Below are 16,865 nucleotides of genomic sequence, written 5' to 3' on the forward strand. Positions count from 1 at the left end.
AACTAAGCTTATTAAGCTTTACAATTTAGTTCTTTTCATAATTTAAGCTTAATTTCTATCAATTTCAAGCCTAATTCTTTAATTTCTCAACAATGAAAAATTATCAAAATTTCAACAATTGAACAAATTGATACATGAGCTACCTAAATCAAGCTCCCATGATCATAAATCTATAAAAATCAAAGAAAAAGGGACTTACTTGAAATTGATGGCCGAATGTTTAAGGGTTTTTAAGCTTTCTTCTTCCTTTAAAAAATGGTGAATAGTAGAAAGGGAGAAGATGATGTTATAATTAAACTTAGTTAATTAGTTTAATCTTAATTAAATTATACATTAATCTTCAATTAACAAAATCTAATGAAATCCACCATCATAATCATCCACTATTACCTATTTAAAATTGGTTTATTAACCATTTTAGTCCCTTGAATAATTACTATCTAAGTCCTCAAGTCTTTTTCTATTTAAAACTCTATAACGATTGGACTTTTACAATTTACCTAACCAAATTTCAATATATTTTTATATTAATTTCGTAAATATTCGAAAAGAAAGTTTATGTCTATCAACCAAAGGTTTTGTTGTTAATGGGAAAGAACAAGTCTACAAATTAAAGAAGCTTTATGTAGCGTAAAGCAAGCTTGGAGGGCGTGGTACAACAAAATTAACTCATACTTTCTTTTTAATGGCTTGGAGAAATGTAAGAATGAACCTACTTTGTGCTTTAAAAAGCGAGGTAAAAATGACCTCATCGTTTGCCTTTACATTGATAACATGGCATACATGGGTTCTTCTTCTTTTCTTATTAATGAGTTTAAGTTGTGCATGAAAAGAAAGTTTGGAATGTCAGACTTGGATTTGTTGCATTATTGTCTTGAGTTAGAAGTGAAGCAAGTTGTAGATGGAATAATCAAGTTGCAGTATTGTAATACAAATGAGCAAGTAGCTGACATTTTTACGAAGTCTGGCCAGGGACAAACATGTTTCTTTCAGAGATCAGCTTGATGTATGCAATTTTGAATAAGGGGGAGTGTTGAATAAGTGATTTAAAATATTTGACTGTTGCAACATTTACTTAGTTTGTAGTTTGTTGCTTTATTTTTCTGAGTTCGTTGAGATGTGATTTAGTGGAAGATTTTTTTTAGTATGACATATTGCTTTGTAAAACCTATATAAAGAGCTTATTTCACTTGAATAAATGTATCCATCTTTAAGAGTATTTCAACATATTTGTGCCCATCACCTGTTTGTTTTAATTCCTCTTAAAAATTTTCCCACTTCCTTTGCAATTTTAAACACTATTTTTAAGTTTTTGTCATACTTTGAATTCTCTTCCTCAACAGGTACAACATTTTACAATTCCCGAAGAAGTTGTATCACCATGGTATGAACAGGTAAGTGGGGAGCCAACAAATGGTTTCTCATTTTGTGGTACCAAAAACAATCTTAGGGGCTCCATAATTTTGATTTTGACCCATATACATATTTAAAAGCGATATCTGTGATAGTATGGTACATTAGATATCAGGAACCTGTCTGGCTGTTGATGCAAAGGTTTAGACTCACTCCTGCTTTTCTAATGCTTCCTTTTTCAATATCAAGAACCCGATTAAAAGAAACTGCTCTTCTTCAAGTTCTGACTGACTTTCCCTAGAGATGAGGCTGTTGAATGCATCAGAGAATTCAATTTACTTTCATCACTCTTATGGTCTGCATGGACCCCAGAGTTGTTATCTGTTGATGTGATCTCTGGCACTGGGGCGAGAGATCTAGTGCCATGTGCTTTAACCGGAACCACTACTTTTGACATCGGTTGGTTCTCAACTACATCAAACTTGACCTTATTTCTCGTCGAGGCTCCTTTATCACCGGACAAATATCTCCTTACAGGAGGGGTAGGTGACTGAGGCTTTCCAAGACGTGAAGCTCTCTCTTCAGGCACCTTTAGTGATATGTCCTTCCCTATGAGTGCAGACGAAAACTTTGATCGCCTTAGCTTAGCTGAAGAAACAGTCCTGGCCTGGAAATCACATACAAACACAAGATATAGCATTAGCTTCTAAGTTTGCTTTGGCTTTATACAGTTTCTTGTTTCTGGTTACCTCAGAGCCTTTAGTATCATCATTAGGGCGTTGATATGTCTCAGGCTTAAAGTTGGAAGAGATTCCAAATCTAAGCACTTTTGCCTTTTGAGATGGTGTAATGCTTCCAGCATTTCCAACCTTGAATTGTTCTACTTCAGCTTCTTTCTTCTCCAATGCCAGCTTAAGATTTGTTATCTAAGATAGATACAAGAAATACTTAACAAGGATATGTTGCATTTAGAAACAAGCAAAAGGGATGCCATCCATTAAAAAGAAATGAAAGGAACTTAACCTCTTCTTTCAATTCTAGTATGTCATCAGTTTCTTTGTTAGATCGAGCTGCTCCGAGTTCTATCGAGGCTACTCTTTCAGCAAACTTCAATGTGCTAATTGTCTCTCCAATGGCATCAGGTTCAGGGCTTATATGTACAAGCATTAATGTCTTAGCATGCCCACCTATCATATTCAAAATCAGAGTGTTGAAGAAACAAGAAGAGAAAATGGGGAATTGTAAGGAGAAGAAAGCTGAATATTGGAAAAGAACAATAGACCTAAAGAGTTCTGCAATATTTGAGTTAGCTTGCTGTTTCTGTAAGGAATATGTGTACTCTTTTGGGCAAGAGCTGAGATGACATCTCCAAGTGCAGAGAGTGATCTGTTGATGTATTGAGCTTCCTTCAGTCTATCGCCTTGAACTTTCGATTTATCCATTCTTTCACTCCCAGCCAAGTCCACCAAATTGAGGGAACCTTTGAAAATCGATCCAGAAACCAATTCTTTTCCATGAACGTGAACGGTCAAAATGCTGGCGAAAAGGACGTAGACATAAACCATGCTTAACAAAGTATTCAACATGATTAACACAATTTTCCTGGATAAAATTCTACCTATGAGAACGGCTGCTTCGCTCATTAAATGCAGTTGGACCTACGATACGATTCTTTTGGCCAATTCTTATCAAATCAAGAACATCTTGAGTACTAGAAACTGGAACCCAACTTGCATCAGGAACAGTAAGGCCATTCAATTGTGTATTGTTATATATATCTAATGTAACATGTAGTTATGGGAACTTTATGCCTGAAGGAGACAAAAGTAAATCCAAATCTAAACAAGATAGAAAGCATAGCAAGGCTTCTCTTAGATATAAACTGAATTGCAGATAGAAAGAAAATTCAAAAGGATATCTTTTAGTAGAGCCATCAATAACTAGCAAATCTCTCACTTGTTCATTGTATATTTCAATCATTTGGACCCCAACTTTGTATTCTATGACATCTTCTCTTGTTTTTGATATTTGAAATAAGTCACATATAGCTCGAAAGTTCACGCCCCATGTCTCCTTAGTGTTCAAGTCATACCCGCTCTATCAAACACACACAAATTCCAGCAACATGTTTACACATCTGAATGATAAGCTTCTTGAGCATCATAGCAACATGCAGATTGTAATATCATCAAAAACAACTCACTTACCATGGTATATGTCTTGCCCGATCCAGTTTGTCCATACGCAAAAATGCATACGTTATAACCATCAAGTACAGACCTGATCAATGGTTGAATGTTTGTGTATATTTGTTCTGCACATATAGCAGGAGAAAAATGAATGATCACCTTTAGCTTATTCAGGTCAAATTGAAAGCTGGAAGAAGAAGAAGAAATCAAGAAAATACCTTGAGAAACAGTTGGTCCAAACACTCTGTCAAATGAGAATACTTTTTTTGAATCTTTTCCTTTCCTTAAAGAATTGACAATGAGGATACTTCCATTTTCTCCAACATAATCTACAGTTGATTGATCTTTCGATTCCCCTGGTAAAATGGGCCTTACTCGACAGTATATTCTTATTTTTCCTACATGAAAGCATGGAAAATAAGTCCATCTCTCAACTATATTCCAATTTAGTTTTTAATAACAAAAATAAAAGAGTATGCACCTTTGAGGTCTAACACTTCATTGAACAGCATTTGATTCTCTTGTAAGATCTTGAGGTAAGAAGAAGATGCCACTTCAAGATCTCTAACATGATGCTCTAAGGTAAACGGGCCAAGGTAATTCCAGTCAATGGAAAATGTAGCATTTTGATAGTAGGTGTAAGTTTAATGGTGACAAGTTTGGAAACTTTTACCTAATCTTTTAATATCTGCCTCCCAATATGAATGAAACTTTCTAACTTCTAACCTTGTTTCGCGAAAAAATAATTTAAGATCCTGAGAGTTTCCAAAACAAGGAAGCAGCAGGAGTTATAAACTAAATTTGGTACTATCTTACAATTTTATTTAAAATTTATGTAGGTTGGTGGGAGATTTTTCACCTCGATATGTCTTTGTATAAGATCGGTAAGTATTTCGACACGGCCAGGAGAACGACAAACACTATTGAGAACAACCTCATTATTGCCAATACAGATGTAGGCTTTGGAGATATCAGTTGCTGCCTGCAGGTTACTTCTTTTGTCAATATAATCTGAGGTCGCTTCTATAAAATCAGATTTGGACACTGGACCATCATCAGCTTTCAATATTTTCTTCAAAAACAGTCCAAGCTGTAAATAAAGGTAAAGAATCAATATCCTCACATTAAATCAGCAATGTAATTAAGTTTTTATGGTAAAAAAAGTAACAATAAAATGCAGACCTTGATTCCTTGAGAAACTAGAAGTGTTGAGAAGTTATTAACTATCTTGCTGAGGAAAGCATCAATCACCTACAAATATTCAGTGAATCAATGCAAAAAGTCTTATGAAATCTAATACAACCAAGAGTATGAACTGATTGATATTAGAAAGTGTGGTTCTTGTTAAATGGATAGCAACTAAGTATGCCACTTGCTATTAACTGGTCTTGAACAGCTTGGCTTGAGCCTTGATTGAAGGATAATATGAATGAATAAATGTGAAGTGAAAATATGATGGATCTTACCTACCATTGCATTCAAGGGAAACTCTTCATCCATGTTGCCATCTGTAAGATAAGCCTGTAGAAGCCAAAGGCCGAAGCGATCGAACAGGAAAGTTAGAGCATTGGTTGTTTTGGATTCTTCAATAGAGGCCTTGTTAGAGAGCTGGATAAACTCTCGTAGCTGCTCATATTTTGATAATTCCAATTCTTCCCCAGATTCATCAGCAGCTCTTTCAGTTGCAGTTAAGGCATTTGGTAATTCATTTGGGGAGGATGTGATCTTTACAGTTCCACCATATCTCCAAACCCCAACTCCACCTGCTTTCTTCCACTCATGATATCCTTTTAGACACAGAATGCAATCCACCACTTTATTTATTGACCCACCCTGCACATATTAATTAAATTTTATATAAATATATATATGTATAAAGTTTATGGCTATAGTGTAAATGTGAAATACAGGTAACCTAAACCTTTTCCATATCTGATGTTTCAAAGGCCAGGAGCTGCTTGTCTTTAACTGCAGCCAGAAAGTTCGTCATGTTCTCAGAATCCTGATTTGGGGACTCTGCTGCCTCAGAAGAAGTCATAGAAGCTTTCACCACCTACATTTATGTTTTCAAAAAAAAGAAAAGGAATACTAATCAGGTTGTAGTATTGGTGTATTACATGCAACCAAGTTCATGTTAGAGTGTTTGAAAGAGAACCTTAGGAACAGCACCGGGATTGACTTTGTTGAGGACGTTGCAAAGAATGAATCCATTGCAAAGTGCACGGCGAAATTCTTCTTCAGAGGGATCTTTGGGCAGGAATTCCATTGCAACTTGATCCATCTGCCTTAACCACTCAGCTGCTTGGTACCTCCTTGAAGCTGATCAAGATAACAATAATTTTAGCTATATTTTTCATTTTTTATTAACTATTTTATCTCTCAATGATCTTAGTTTCAATAAGTACATAAATTGTATTGCCCCATTTGTTCATTAACTGGTTGGTTGAAGGCATATGTTCAAATGGCCAGTCCAAGTAGACTGTGACCAGGTACAATAAACAGTTCCTATAAACTATTTTAGAGCAATAAAAACAAAAGTTACCCTACCCATGACTTGCTTGGCTTTATGAGGGGCTTTTTCCATCTCAGCTAAGGCCTTCATAGAACTGACACTTGGGTTGGCACGCATCCATGGCCCATATTTCGGCAGTGAAGGATCTGGAATGGACATCACTGTATCCTTGTCACAGTGAAATTCTACATGGCCTACGCAACCGCAGCGGTAGCAGAAATCAGCTAAATGTTCATACTTGAATGAGACCCATACATTAGATTTTCCAGCTCTCGAAGCCCAAAACCCTGAGGGTAGTGGTTTACTAACATCTATTAGTACCCGAATCCTGAAGAAACCCCTTCTTATTCCATGTGAAGATATGGGATCCTCAATTTCCAACACCTTGCCTATCTGATCTCCAACCTTCTTTGCATTTTTGGGGCTCATTTGGTCCAATGAGAGGCCATGCACCTGGACCCAGTAGGCCACTTGTGAGAAATCCAGCTCATCCAGAGTAAGCCCTGGTTGCCATCGGTGCAAACATATGCAATACCCCATTACTGACCATGGCCCATCCTCCAATATCTGTTCAGCTGCTCTTGCTTCCTTGAAGGTGAACAGAAAGGTGTTCTCAGATAATTCAGTGATAGTGAAATCTCTCCATTCTCCCCACACTCTTCTGAAAACACCCTGTACTCCTCCTTTGCTCAGCGGCTTGTCTGCTATGATTTTTCCCAGCAAAGCTAACCTTCTTCCATCTAACTCTCCAGCCTCACTTTCATCAAGGGTCAAAACTTTTCCTTCTATCCAGGCTGTTTCCATTGTGTTATCAAACCACCAGATGGCTAATCAAAGGAAATGGATTCACTCTATTTCTGATAGCAAGCAAACTTGAAATAAGTAAATAGAAACCAAGAGAATGAGATGGATAGGATAGGATAGGATACAGAGAGATTTAAGTTTAAGTTTCTGAAAAGTACAGTTTATAGTGATGAAGATGAAGAATATGATCAGAGAAATGAAGGTGACAATATAAAAAGAGGCAACCAAAAAATGGTCATGGCCATGGAAGTAGGAGGTGGATGGTACAGAGACACCATCCACCATTAGTTGCAATGTCCATTGCTTTATACCAATAAGACATTTATAGAATTGGTAGCTCTATAATTCTCGTATCAAAATTTTCCTGTAATAACACTAGCAATCTAGAACAACCAGAAGCTGACAGTCAGGGAAGAATAAATGGTTTATAGGCATTAACTTTTCAGCCAAAGATACCAGCTTGAAAGCAAGCAACATTAATGGAAATTCAATCATGAAGCGTAAGGTAAACATTAACTATTAAAATCACTAATCTGCCAATGAAAAACAATTTGATCATGACATGTTTTATGTCTGCTTGCAAGCGAAATCCAAGCAAACTTGTTTAGCACTTATATGATTTTGTTATTTGATATACATGACAGACTTTTGAATAATTGCTATTTAGATATATTAGTTAGGTTTGAAGGTATCCTGGGGTTCAGAGGTAGTTTTCATTTATCCATATCTGTTATAGATAAATTATCATGGGCTCCATGCAACAAATAGCCAATTTTAGGTGGATTTTTTTTTCTTTTTTCTTTCCTTTCTCTTCATCAGTCCTTTCTCTTCTATTCTTTTTGTTCCTAATTGGATATTCTGTGAAAATAGAGGCATTTTCTCAGGCAAGATTGCCCCTGACCCTGAGGGAAGAAAAGAAAATCGGATAAAACAAACCATCTAAGTTTTTTTGAGTATAAAGACATCTTGATCAATAACCTCCTCTGAAAATGCAACCACTGTACAAAATTTAAAAGGAATATTTCGAAGGGTAGGAAACTAGTTCCCATATAGTGTAGAATCCTCAAGGCAAAACCAAAAATTTTCCGCGAGGAGTAGACCGGCTCCTTCTAAATTCAGGCATCAGATTAGTGTTACTTCCCTCCTTTGGAGACCTGTCAGTTTTTCCTCCCTGCAATGGTACTACCGCTTGCGGTTGCACTAATCCCCTGTACATGATGAGAATGCATTATTGGTTATAAACTAGAAATCAGGATACAAATCTTAAACTTGTGAAACACTTTTAAGATTATGTCAGGTTTTATTTATACCTTTGTTCAAAGTTGTGTGGATACCTTGACAGGTTGTGCCCAAGCTTCTTCATCTTCAAGGCAGCATACATAGGAGAGCCAACAAGTGATTGCTCAGTTTCTGGCTCAGAGAAGTCACTTTTTGGAGGCTGCTCCATTTTCTCACCATCATCCATTTCAGAAAGCAATGTCATTGCGACATCAGTTTTCTCAAGTGTTGCTGGCAGTTGGTGCTTTATTTTAGCCTTACTCTCAGCTTTGTTTTTCCTAATTCCACCTTGCCTAACATTAAGTGCTTGCCTAAACTGCTCATCTTCAAGTTCTGAGTGGACTTTCTTAATGCTAAGTTTACGGAGGTTGTATAACGCATCTGAGATATTCTCTTGTTTTGTGGTTTCTTGGAAACTGGAATGGACCCCAGAGGAGGTGGCATCTGAAGAAGGGGTCACAGTAGTTGTGGCAAAGGATTTGTTAACAGGTACTCTAGCCGGGAATGGTACTCTAGAGATTGGTTGATTGTCAACTGATTCAACCTTGGTCCTGCTTCTATTGGAGGCTCCTCTATCAGTGGATGAGGATCTCCTAACAGGAGGGGATGGTGACCTTGCCTTTAAGGCACTTGCTAATCTTTCTTCAGCTGGACTAGGCATCTTCGGCAACATCTCCTTATCTGCGACTGCGAATGCAGATGGAAATCTTGACCTCCTTTGCTTACCAGAAGAAGCGCTTCTGCTTGTGGCCTGAAAATCCAATAAATAAAATAGATAAAAAAAAAACATTCATTATTCAGCCAGGGGCGTAGCCCAGCCCGGGGGTCCCGGCCACCCTAAAATGGAAAATTTTCCATTTAGGCTTTTATTTTTTAAAAATTTTAAATTAGTAAAAGGTAAAATTACATTTTACTACCCAAAAATGATAAAAATTTGATTTAATCCTTTAAAAATTATAAAGATATAAACAAAATTACTTTTTTACTATCGTTAAACTTTAATTTCAGTCCCTGGTAAAGAAAATTTTCTGCCTTCCCCCTGTATTCAGCCAAGTTCAGTTGAGAGGCCATCATTTTTTAAAGTTACCTCAGAGGATCTATTATCGTCACCAGGCTTAATGCTGGAAGACGTTCCATGTCTTGGAATTTGGAAAGGAGAAACCGCTCTTCCTCTCTGAGATTCGGTCATGCTTCGAACGTTTCCAACTTTTAGTTGTTCTACTTCAGCTTCCTTCTTTTCCAATGCAAGTTTAAGATTTGATATCTAAAACAGATTTTTGAAAGATAAAAACCATGATAATGAAATAAGGTCCTATTGAAGCAAATAAAGTTTGCACCCAATCCAAAATATATTAATAAGAAATGCATTTGAACATGTTAGATTTTCACCTCTTCTTTAAGTTCTTGGATTTCACCAGTTTCCTTGTTGGATCGAGCTGCCCCAAGTTCTATGGAAGCGACCCTCTCGGCAAACTTCAGAGTGCTAATTGTCTCTCCAATGGCATTAACTTCAGGACTTATATGTACAAACATTAACGTTTTAGCTTGCCCACCTATCACAAGCAAGAATGATATGAATATAAATCACTATTATCAAATGACTAAAAATAGGATATATATATATGTATACATATATATACCTAAAGAATCCTGCAATACTTGAGTAAGCTTGCTGTTTCTGTAAGGAATATGTGCACTCTTCTGTGCAAGAGCAGAGATGACATCTCCTAGTGCAGACAGTGATCTATTGATATGTTGTGCTTCCTTCAATCTTTCGCCTACAGCCTCAGATTTATCCACTCTCTCACTCCCAGCCAAATCAACCAAATGCAGGCAACCTTTGAGAATAGATCCCGAAACCAACTCTTTTCCATATACGTGAATAGTCAAAACACTGAGGATGACAAACGTGCCAACAAGATAATTTTAAATTGCTTTAGTACAGTAGCTTGCTCGCATGAAAATAAAGAGAAGTTTTACCGCAATGGCCCACCTGTGAGAACGGCTACTTCGCTCATTTAAAGCAGTGGCACCTACAGCACGATTCGTTTGACCAATTCTCATAAACTCAAGAACATCTTGAGTACTTGAAACTGGAACCCAACTTGCATCCGGCACATTTAGGCCATTCAACTGAGAATTGTTACGAATATCCAATGTAGATGTTGTTAAGGTGAACTAAACCCCAAGATAGAAATTAAGCATTAACTTAAACAGTATAAGCTAGACTCCTGAAGTTGCAGTTCAACTATGTAAAGTAAACTAGAAACTAAATGGAAAAGGATATCTTCTATTAGAGCCATCCATGACTAATAAATCTCTCACTTGTTCATTGTATATTTCAATCATCTGCACCCCAACTTCATATCTAATAAAGTCTGATCTCTCCTTGGATATTTGAAACAGGTCACGTAAAGCACGGTAGTTTACGCCCCATGTTTGCTCGGTAGTCATATCTGGGCCACTCTATGAAGAACAAACAACAAGAAATCAAGAATAGCAATTTCCAAGTTGAATTGATAGAATATTACAGAAAAGGTTTGTCCATCGAAAGAAAAGAAGACTCTGTGCATTTGCATACGCAAATAGAGTGGATGAATATACCATGGTGTATGTCTTTCCTGATCCAGTTTGTCCATATGCAAAGATACAAACATTAAAGCCATCTAGGACAGATCTGATCAGTGGTTGAGTGTCGATATATATTTGTTCTGCACATTACATTATCGATTATGCAAAATGTAAGTACAAACAAGTGAAGGATAAAAACAACTTAAGTGAATGGATAGGAATAGGAAATACCTTGTGAGACATTTTGTCCGAACACCTTGTTAAAGGAGAATACTTTTCTTGCATCCTTGCCCTGCTTTAAAGGATTGACAATCATGATATTTCCGTTTTCTCCTATATAATCTACAGTTGATTGTCCATTTGTTTGGCCTTGCAGAAAGGGTCTCACTCTACAGTACACTCTTATCGTTCCTGTTCGAAAACCATAAAAGAGTCAAAATGTATAAATATCCAACACGAAGAATAGTAATAACAACAAAAGAACGAAAAAGTGCACACCTTTGAGGTCTTGAACTTGATTGTAAAGCATGCGGTTTTCTTCTAATACCTTGTGGTAAGAAGAGGATGCCACCTCAAGACCCTTGATATGATGCTCTAAAACCGCAGAATATATTGTTAAACAACCATCGGAAAGTCTATGGTAAAACAATGCTATAGATTCTTACCAAGCCTCCTAAGTTGTTCCGCCCAATTCGAGTGAATTTGTTTGACTCCAAGTTTTGTTTCTTGAAAATCTAATTTGATCTCCTAAAATGATATAAGCAAAACATAATTGTACAAGGTGTATATTGTTGAGAAACTTCACAAACTACCAAATGGTAAGGGAAAATGTTTAAACCTTGAGCTCTCTCTGGTGAAGATGAATAAGTTGTGCATATGCAGTTGAATGGTTAACTGTTTGGTGAATAACCTCACGTTTACCACCACAGATGCAGAACTTGAAGAAATCATTCGATGCCAGGCTAGTCCTTTGACCAAGATACAGTGAGATAGCTTCCATAAAATCAGATTTTGATAGAGAATTGAAGTCAGTTTTCAAGATTTTCTTCAGAAATAGCCCAAGCTGGAACACAGCAGAAAAACAAACTATTAGATCACTACAATGGCAATAAGGTCTTCATCTTTAAGAATCTCACTAACTTGCTTGAGTGGTAATAGCAAGAGTGGCAACTGAAACATATCATTACCTGAGTACCCTGAGAAACAAGCAATGCTGAGAAGTCCTTAACTATCTTGCTGATTAGTGTATCTATTACCTGCAAAGTTTAACCAATCAATTAATCAAACAGGACTGCATTATATAAGATATAATGAAGAAACGACTCATTGTTTGCTTTTCAGTTTAGACAGCAAGAATATTTCATCATTGAACAACAATTCGACATGGATCTTACCTACCATTGCATTCAAGGGAAATTCTTCAATCTCATTGCTCTCTCTAAGGTAAGCTTGTAGAAGCCAAAGCCCAAAGCGGTCGAAAAGGAAAGCCAGAGCATTGGCAGTTTTGGATTCCTCAATTGCAACTTCATTAGAGAGATGGAGAAACTCCAATAATTGTTCATATTGTGATGACTCTGATCCATCCAAAGAATCATCAGCACTTTCACTTCCAACCAAGGAGGGTGGTGACCCTTTCGGCAAAGCTGTAATTTTCACTGTTCCTCCATACCTCCAAACTCCAATGCCTCCTGCTTTCTTCCATTCGTAATATCCTTTCAGACAAAGAATGCAGTCTACAACTTTATTCATAGACCCACCCTGCCAATTAAAGCCTTTCATGTTCATAAAACAGCTAGCATAGCTACTAGATACCATTGAGATAGAAAGGGAGAAATTATGCTTCTTAATGACATATTTGTATAACGAAGTTTAAACTACTTGGTTGCCAAGTAGGCCATCAAACGAGTATTGAAGATTGAAGGTGCAGTAGTCCATTAGAACATTTAAGTTTCTCAAGGTTCATTTTGATCTTTCTGTCAAAATGCAAAATTTTAACACCACCCGTTATTATGTGATTCTGAAACTGAAATGTTGTGTCACGACCCATCCTAGCTTGGTAGGCCATATCATGAGACACAAACAGGAATTTTCCTCCTTGGTATCCACAAGTAACCCAAAGTTTTGCCAATCTCAGGTGCACCTACACTGCAACTACACAGATTCGAATATACGTCCTCATACATAAAGTACGTATCCATTCCACCCAGTGCACTCCTCTGTGTGTGAGAATGTCAATTTGAATCTGGAGAGACATACTTGATGGTGGCAAAACCTTTAGGGACTTGTGGATAACCAAAGAGGACAATTCCGATTTGTGTCTAACAATATACCCCAACGAGCTAGGTTGGGTCGTGCCATGTTGAGTTTCAGTATGTGTAAAGACTGAAGCCTTTAAAATGCATCTTTTAGGAAAAGTCAATACCTTTTCAACATCAGAAGCTTCAAATGTCAATAGTTGCATATCTTTTACAGATACCAGGAAATTCCTCATGTTCTCGAAATACTGGATTGCAGACTGTGCTGCCCCTTCTGTTGACTGCACTGGGATTACTGGATTTTCCACTATCTGTATTAATTACAAAAAGAAAAAACAAGTTTCATATTTCTCAAAAAAGAAAAATATTGGAGGGTAGAAATTAAGAAATGTAAATGAGTTGCAGCAACAAATTCCATTTAGAACCTTAGGAATAGCTCCAGGATTGACTTTGTTGAGGACATTGCAAAGAATGAGACCATTGCGAAGTGCAAGGCAAAACTCTTCTTCAGAAGGTTCTTTGGGCAGGGACTTTGAAGCACCCTGGTCCATCTCTCGTAGCCATTCCGTTGCTTGGTACCTCCTTGAAGCTGATTTGACATAAATAAATCAAGGATTAATTACATTCTTTAAGCTCTGAATTAAATTCAATTCTATGTAACTTGATAAATGTCATCATTCTTATTTTTTATCTGTCCTAGTCACAGTTATCATATGTTTTGAAGGAGAAAACTTTGATTCGTAGATAATAATTTTGAAGAATACAAAGTTGTTTTTTAGCTAGATAGTATGTGATGATTAGCGGATCATACTACCACTTCTTTACCACGTTCTTAGCACAACAAGAGTTTCTGTCACAATCATGACATCACTGTACCAAACGCTACTATTGTGGAAAAGACTATATTCAGGTTTTTCTATTTATTTCATAGAAAATAACTTTAAAAAAGAACTTTAAAAAATTGAGCTGTTTTCTAGAAAATTTAATATTATTTTTATGTTTGAATAATTCTGTTTAAAATATTTTTCATTAACAAATTTTGCAAAAATTATATTTTGAAAATTGTTTTCGAAAATATTTTATAATAACTAATATATTATATAATTTTAATAATAACCAGTGCCTCATTAAAATTTAAAGTTATAGTAAAGTTTAAAGCAATAAATGAAGCTAAAAATAATCATATCTATATTATTAAAATATTTTAGTTTTATAATATGAGACATTTATTATTAAATATTTAGAAATTATTATATATTATTAAAAATTAATATAAATTTTTTTCAATAAAATATTATGAACATTATTGAAAATTTAAATTTTAGAATTATTATTAATGTTACAATTTATTTATTAAAAATATTATTAAATAATTTTATTAAAATAATAAATTATATTAATAATTTATTATATGATTAAATATATATATATGTTTAAAGTGTTGAAAATTATAATATTTGAGATTAATATTTTTAATATTTTTAGCAATTAAAATTAAAAGTTTGTTATTATAATAATATTTGACTTTATTAAGTTAATTTTAATATAAAAATCGAGTTTCTTTTCAAAAAGTAACATACACTTTTAAAATGGGAAAGTCACAGTCATGATATTAATCAGTAAACCATTTTCTGTTATCAAATTACACAAAAAATTATTTCCATAAAACAAACATATCCTAATATTGTGCTCACAGCGTCTACCAACACAAGGCAAAATAGTGACAATACCTTACTGGTCTAAAGATGGTGACATAGTATATACTTAATCGGTCCTTCCTCAAGCACCGAAAGGAATAGTTTTGCCAAACGACGGACGTCTCAAAACTTTACACAGCTGCCATCAAACTAACATGCCTCTTCCAGTTTACCCACGTGATCCCTTTTTCTTTTTTTTTTTATCATCTTAATATTTATGATGAAAAATAAGTTAATACAATTGTTGTCCCAGCAATAAGGAAAAGAAAAATAAAGCAAAGAGGGATATGGTGCTTTATTAGTTGGAATGTCTGAATACCCCCCCTACACCAAATATAAAAGTGATTGTCAAGGTGGGTCTAAGCTAAATCAAAATCTTCATAATCAAGAACTAAACCTAGCTAGCTCTCCCTTTATCATGGCATTGGAAGTGGTGACTGCACTATATCATTTTCCACACCAACATCATGCATGTACCATATATGAAACCAACAGGGTTAAATAATGATAGTAATAATAATACAAGAACTAGGAGTCCTCTAAGTTATCCTAGGATGTAGTTTGAAGGATTGTTGTTGAGATGGTACCTGCTTCTTCAGCTTTTCTTTGAGCAAAGTCATAATAAACATTGAAGGTATCTTCAGAGAGTGGATTCTCCACATTGTTAGAGGGTAAAGCCTTTAAGCCTCTGGGATTCCTGGAAGGAGAAGTGGTTTCCTGTGGCATTTTTCTCTCTAATCTCTGAAACAAAAAGAGAATGAAATTGCATCAGAAACAATGGTATTGGTAGTCATTTCTGCATTATCGTCTCTTTAAGACAGAATGTTGGTAGTAGCAGTTACCAGCAACATGGAAAAAGAAAATAAAAAGAGGCATGCGGATGGAATCAAATAAATAAGAAAAAGACGAAGAAAGAACCAGTCCTTCCCACAAACAAGCTAGACATTCTTCAAGAAAACAACTTATTCGTTTATATATAAGCAAAGAACAGTAAACCTTCGAAGGGTGTGGCAGAAACTCGAAATAGGATGGAACTGATCAGTTTAATTATTGGTTGGATCCAAAATTATATATACATCTGACAAAGAAAGAAATAAACCAAGAAAGGAAGAAGGTGAAGCAGGTTTCCCGTGTGGTGTGAAAGACATGCATTCATCAAATAAAAAACTCAAAATATAAGGTCTTATATATAATGGCTATATACCCTACTTTAAGGTATATGCTTGTACTATTTTTATCATCACTACTATAAACTGCTAAAAAATAAAATTTAAATTATCAAATGGTTTGATATATTATTTAAAATTAATTATGGAATATAATTAGATTGCTCGGTAAATATAAATTTTAAATTATAAAAATAAATTAAAATTTTACTTTTTATCCTAGAGTCATATTTAGGGTTTAAGCTCGCGTATCATTATGTAAAAATGCACATTACAATATCATAATTGTATATAATATTTCATATCATTAATAATCTACCCTAATTATATAATGCTAATTGTATATATTATAATTTACCATAAAGTTATTTTTATTATAGAATATTAATTAAATTTTTGTTTAAAGTAATTTAATTGATTGAATTAATCAAAAAGGATACGGGCAAATTTAGTGATTCTATGACTCATTTCATTGTTTAGTTAAGTTTATGGATTAAAAAAATGGATTTAAAAGAAGTTACATGAGATTTAAGAGAAGAACATGTTAAAAAGATAATTTTTTTTCTAATAAAAAATTAAATATATTTAAAATAATTACTTTAACTATTAATTATTATATTTAATTTTATTATTAATTTATTTTTATAAATTATTTTTTAATTTTTATAAATTATAATTAAGGTTCAAGGAAAGTATTGATGGTTAAAACATGATTTTATATATAAGATCTTGAATTTAAATTTTATTGAAAGTAAAATTTAAGTATTTTGTAATTAATATATGAATAAATTTATTTATATCCACTTCAAATTCACAATCGATAATAATTTTAGTATCCAAATTCGTAAAATTTGAACAAGATGCATTAAATACCGGTATTAATAGAACATGGCATTCTGCTATTAAAATTACTGGTTTTATATGTATGTGTGAGAAATAGCAAAAGGCACAATTTCTTTGTTTCTTTTTATGTTGCTTTGTCTCTTGTGGGACCATTTTAATGGATGGACCGGACGGCAAGATTTGGCCAAAATGATGAA

The 16,865-nt window shown here is 34.7% G+C and overlaps 2 protein-coding genes across 4 annotated transcripts; both read right to left on the bottom strand.

Moving 5' to 3' along the window:
- Positions 1–1,282: 1,282 nt before the first annotated feature.
- On the bottom strand, positions 1,283–6,858 carry LOC121213849 (kinesin-like protein KIN-14F). The gene is made up of 16 exons (XM_041087063.1): positions 6,090–6,858; positions 5,698–5,861; positions 5,464–5,595; positions 5,013–5,375; positions 4,725–4,793; positions 4,402–4,632; positions 4,216–4,297; positions 4,024–4,119; positions 3,761–3,940; positions 3,561–3,667; positions 3,272–3,450; positions 2,972–3,136; positions 2,636–2,889; positions 2,377–2,540; positions 2,103–2,279; positions 1,283–2,020 (listed from the first exon to the last, which is right to left on the bottom strand). The coding sequence occupies exons 1-16, from the start codon at positions 6,856–6,858 to the stop codon at positions 1,610–1,612; spliced, it is 3,543 nt and encodes a 1,180-aa protein (XP_040942997.1). The 3' UTR covers positions 1,283–1,609.
- Positions 6,859–7,784: 926 nt separating this feature from the next.
- LOC107922069 (kinesin-like protein KIN-14F) lies at positions 7,785–15,818 on the bottom strand. Of its 3 annotated transcripts, none has more exons than XM_041087065.1 (18): positions 15,656–15,818; positions 15,247–15,400; positions 13,388–13,551; positions 13,130–13,273; positions 12,106–12,465; positions 11,895–11,963; positions 11,546–11,770; positions 11,373–11,454; positions 11,206–11,301; positions 10,939–11,118; positions 10,741–10,847; positions 10,424–10,602; positions 10,130–10,294; positions 9,777–10,030; positions 9,526–9,689; positions 9,224–9,400; positions 8,193–8,887; positions 7,785–8,066 (listed from the first exon to the last, which is right to left on the bottom strand). In XM_041087065.1, the coding sequence occupies exons 2-18, from the start codon at positions 15,383–15,385 to the stop codon at positions 7,922–7,924; spliced, it is 3,345 nt and encodes a 1,114-aa protein (XP_040942999.1). In that variant the 5' UTR covers positions 15,386–15,400; positions 15,656–15,818; the 3' UTR covers positions 7,785–7,921. The 3 variants fall into 3 exon arrangements, with proteins under 3 accessions (XP_040942999.1, XP_040942998.1, XP_040943000.1); XM_041087064.1 differs by having other exon boundaries at positions 8,169–8,887; XM_041087066.1 differs by lacking the exons at positions 15,247–15,400; positions 15,656–15,818 and adding an exon at positions 14,693–14,837 and having other exon boundaries at positions 8,169–8,887.
- Between the last annotated feature and the right edge of the window lie 1,047 nt (positions 15,819–16,865).

The sequence above is a fragment of the Gossypium hirsutum genome, chromosome D01 (genome assembly GCF_007990345.1).
Source record: "Gossypium hirsutum isolate 1008001.06 chromosome D01, Gossypium_hirsutum_v2.1, whole genome shotgun sequence".
Taxonomy (NCBI): domain Eukaryota; kingdom Viridiplantae; phylum Streptophyta; class Magnoliopsida; order Malvales; family Malvaceae; genus Gossypium; species Gossypium hirsutum.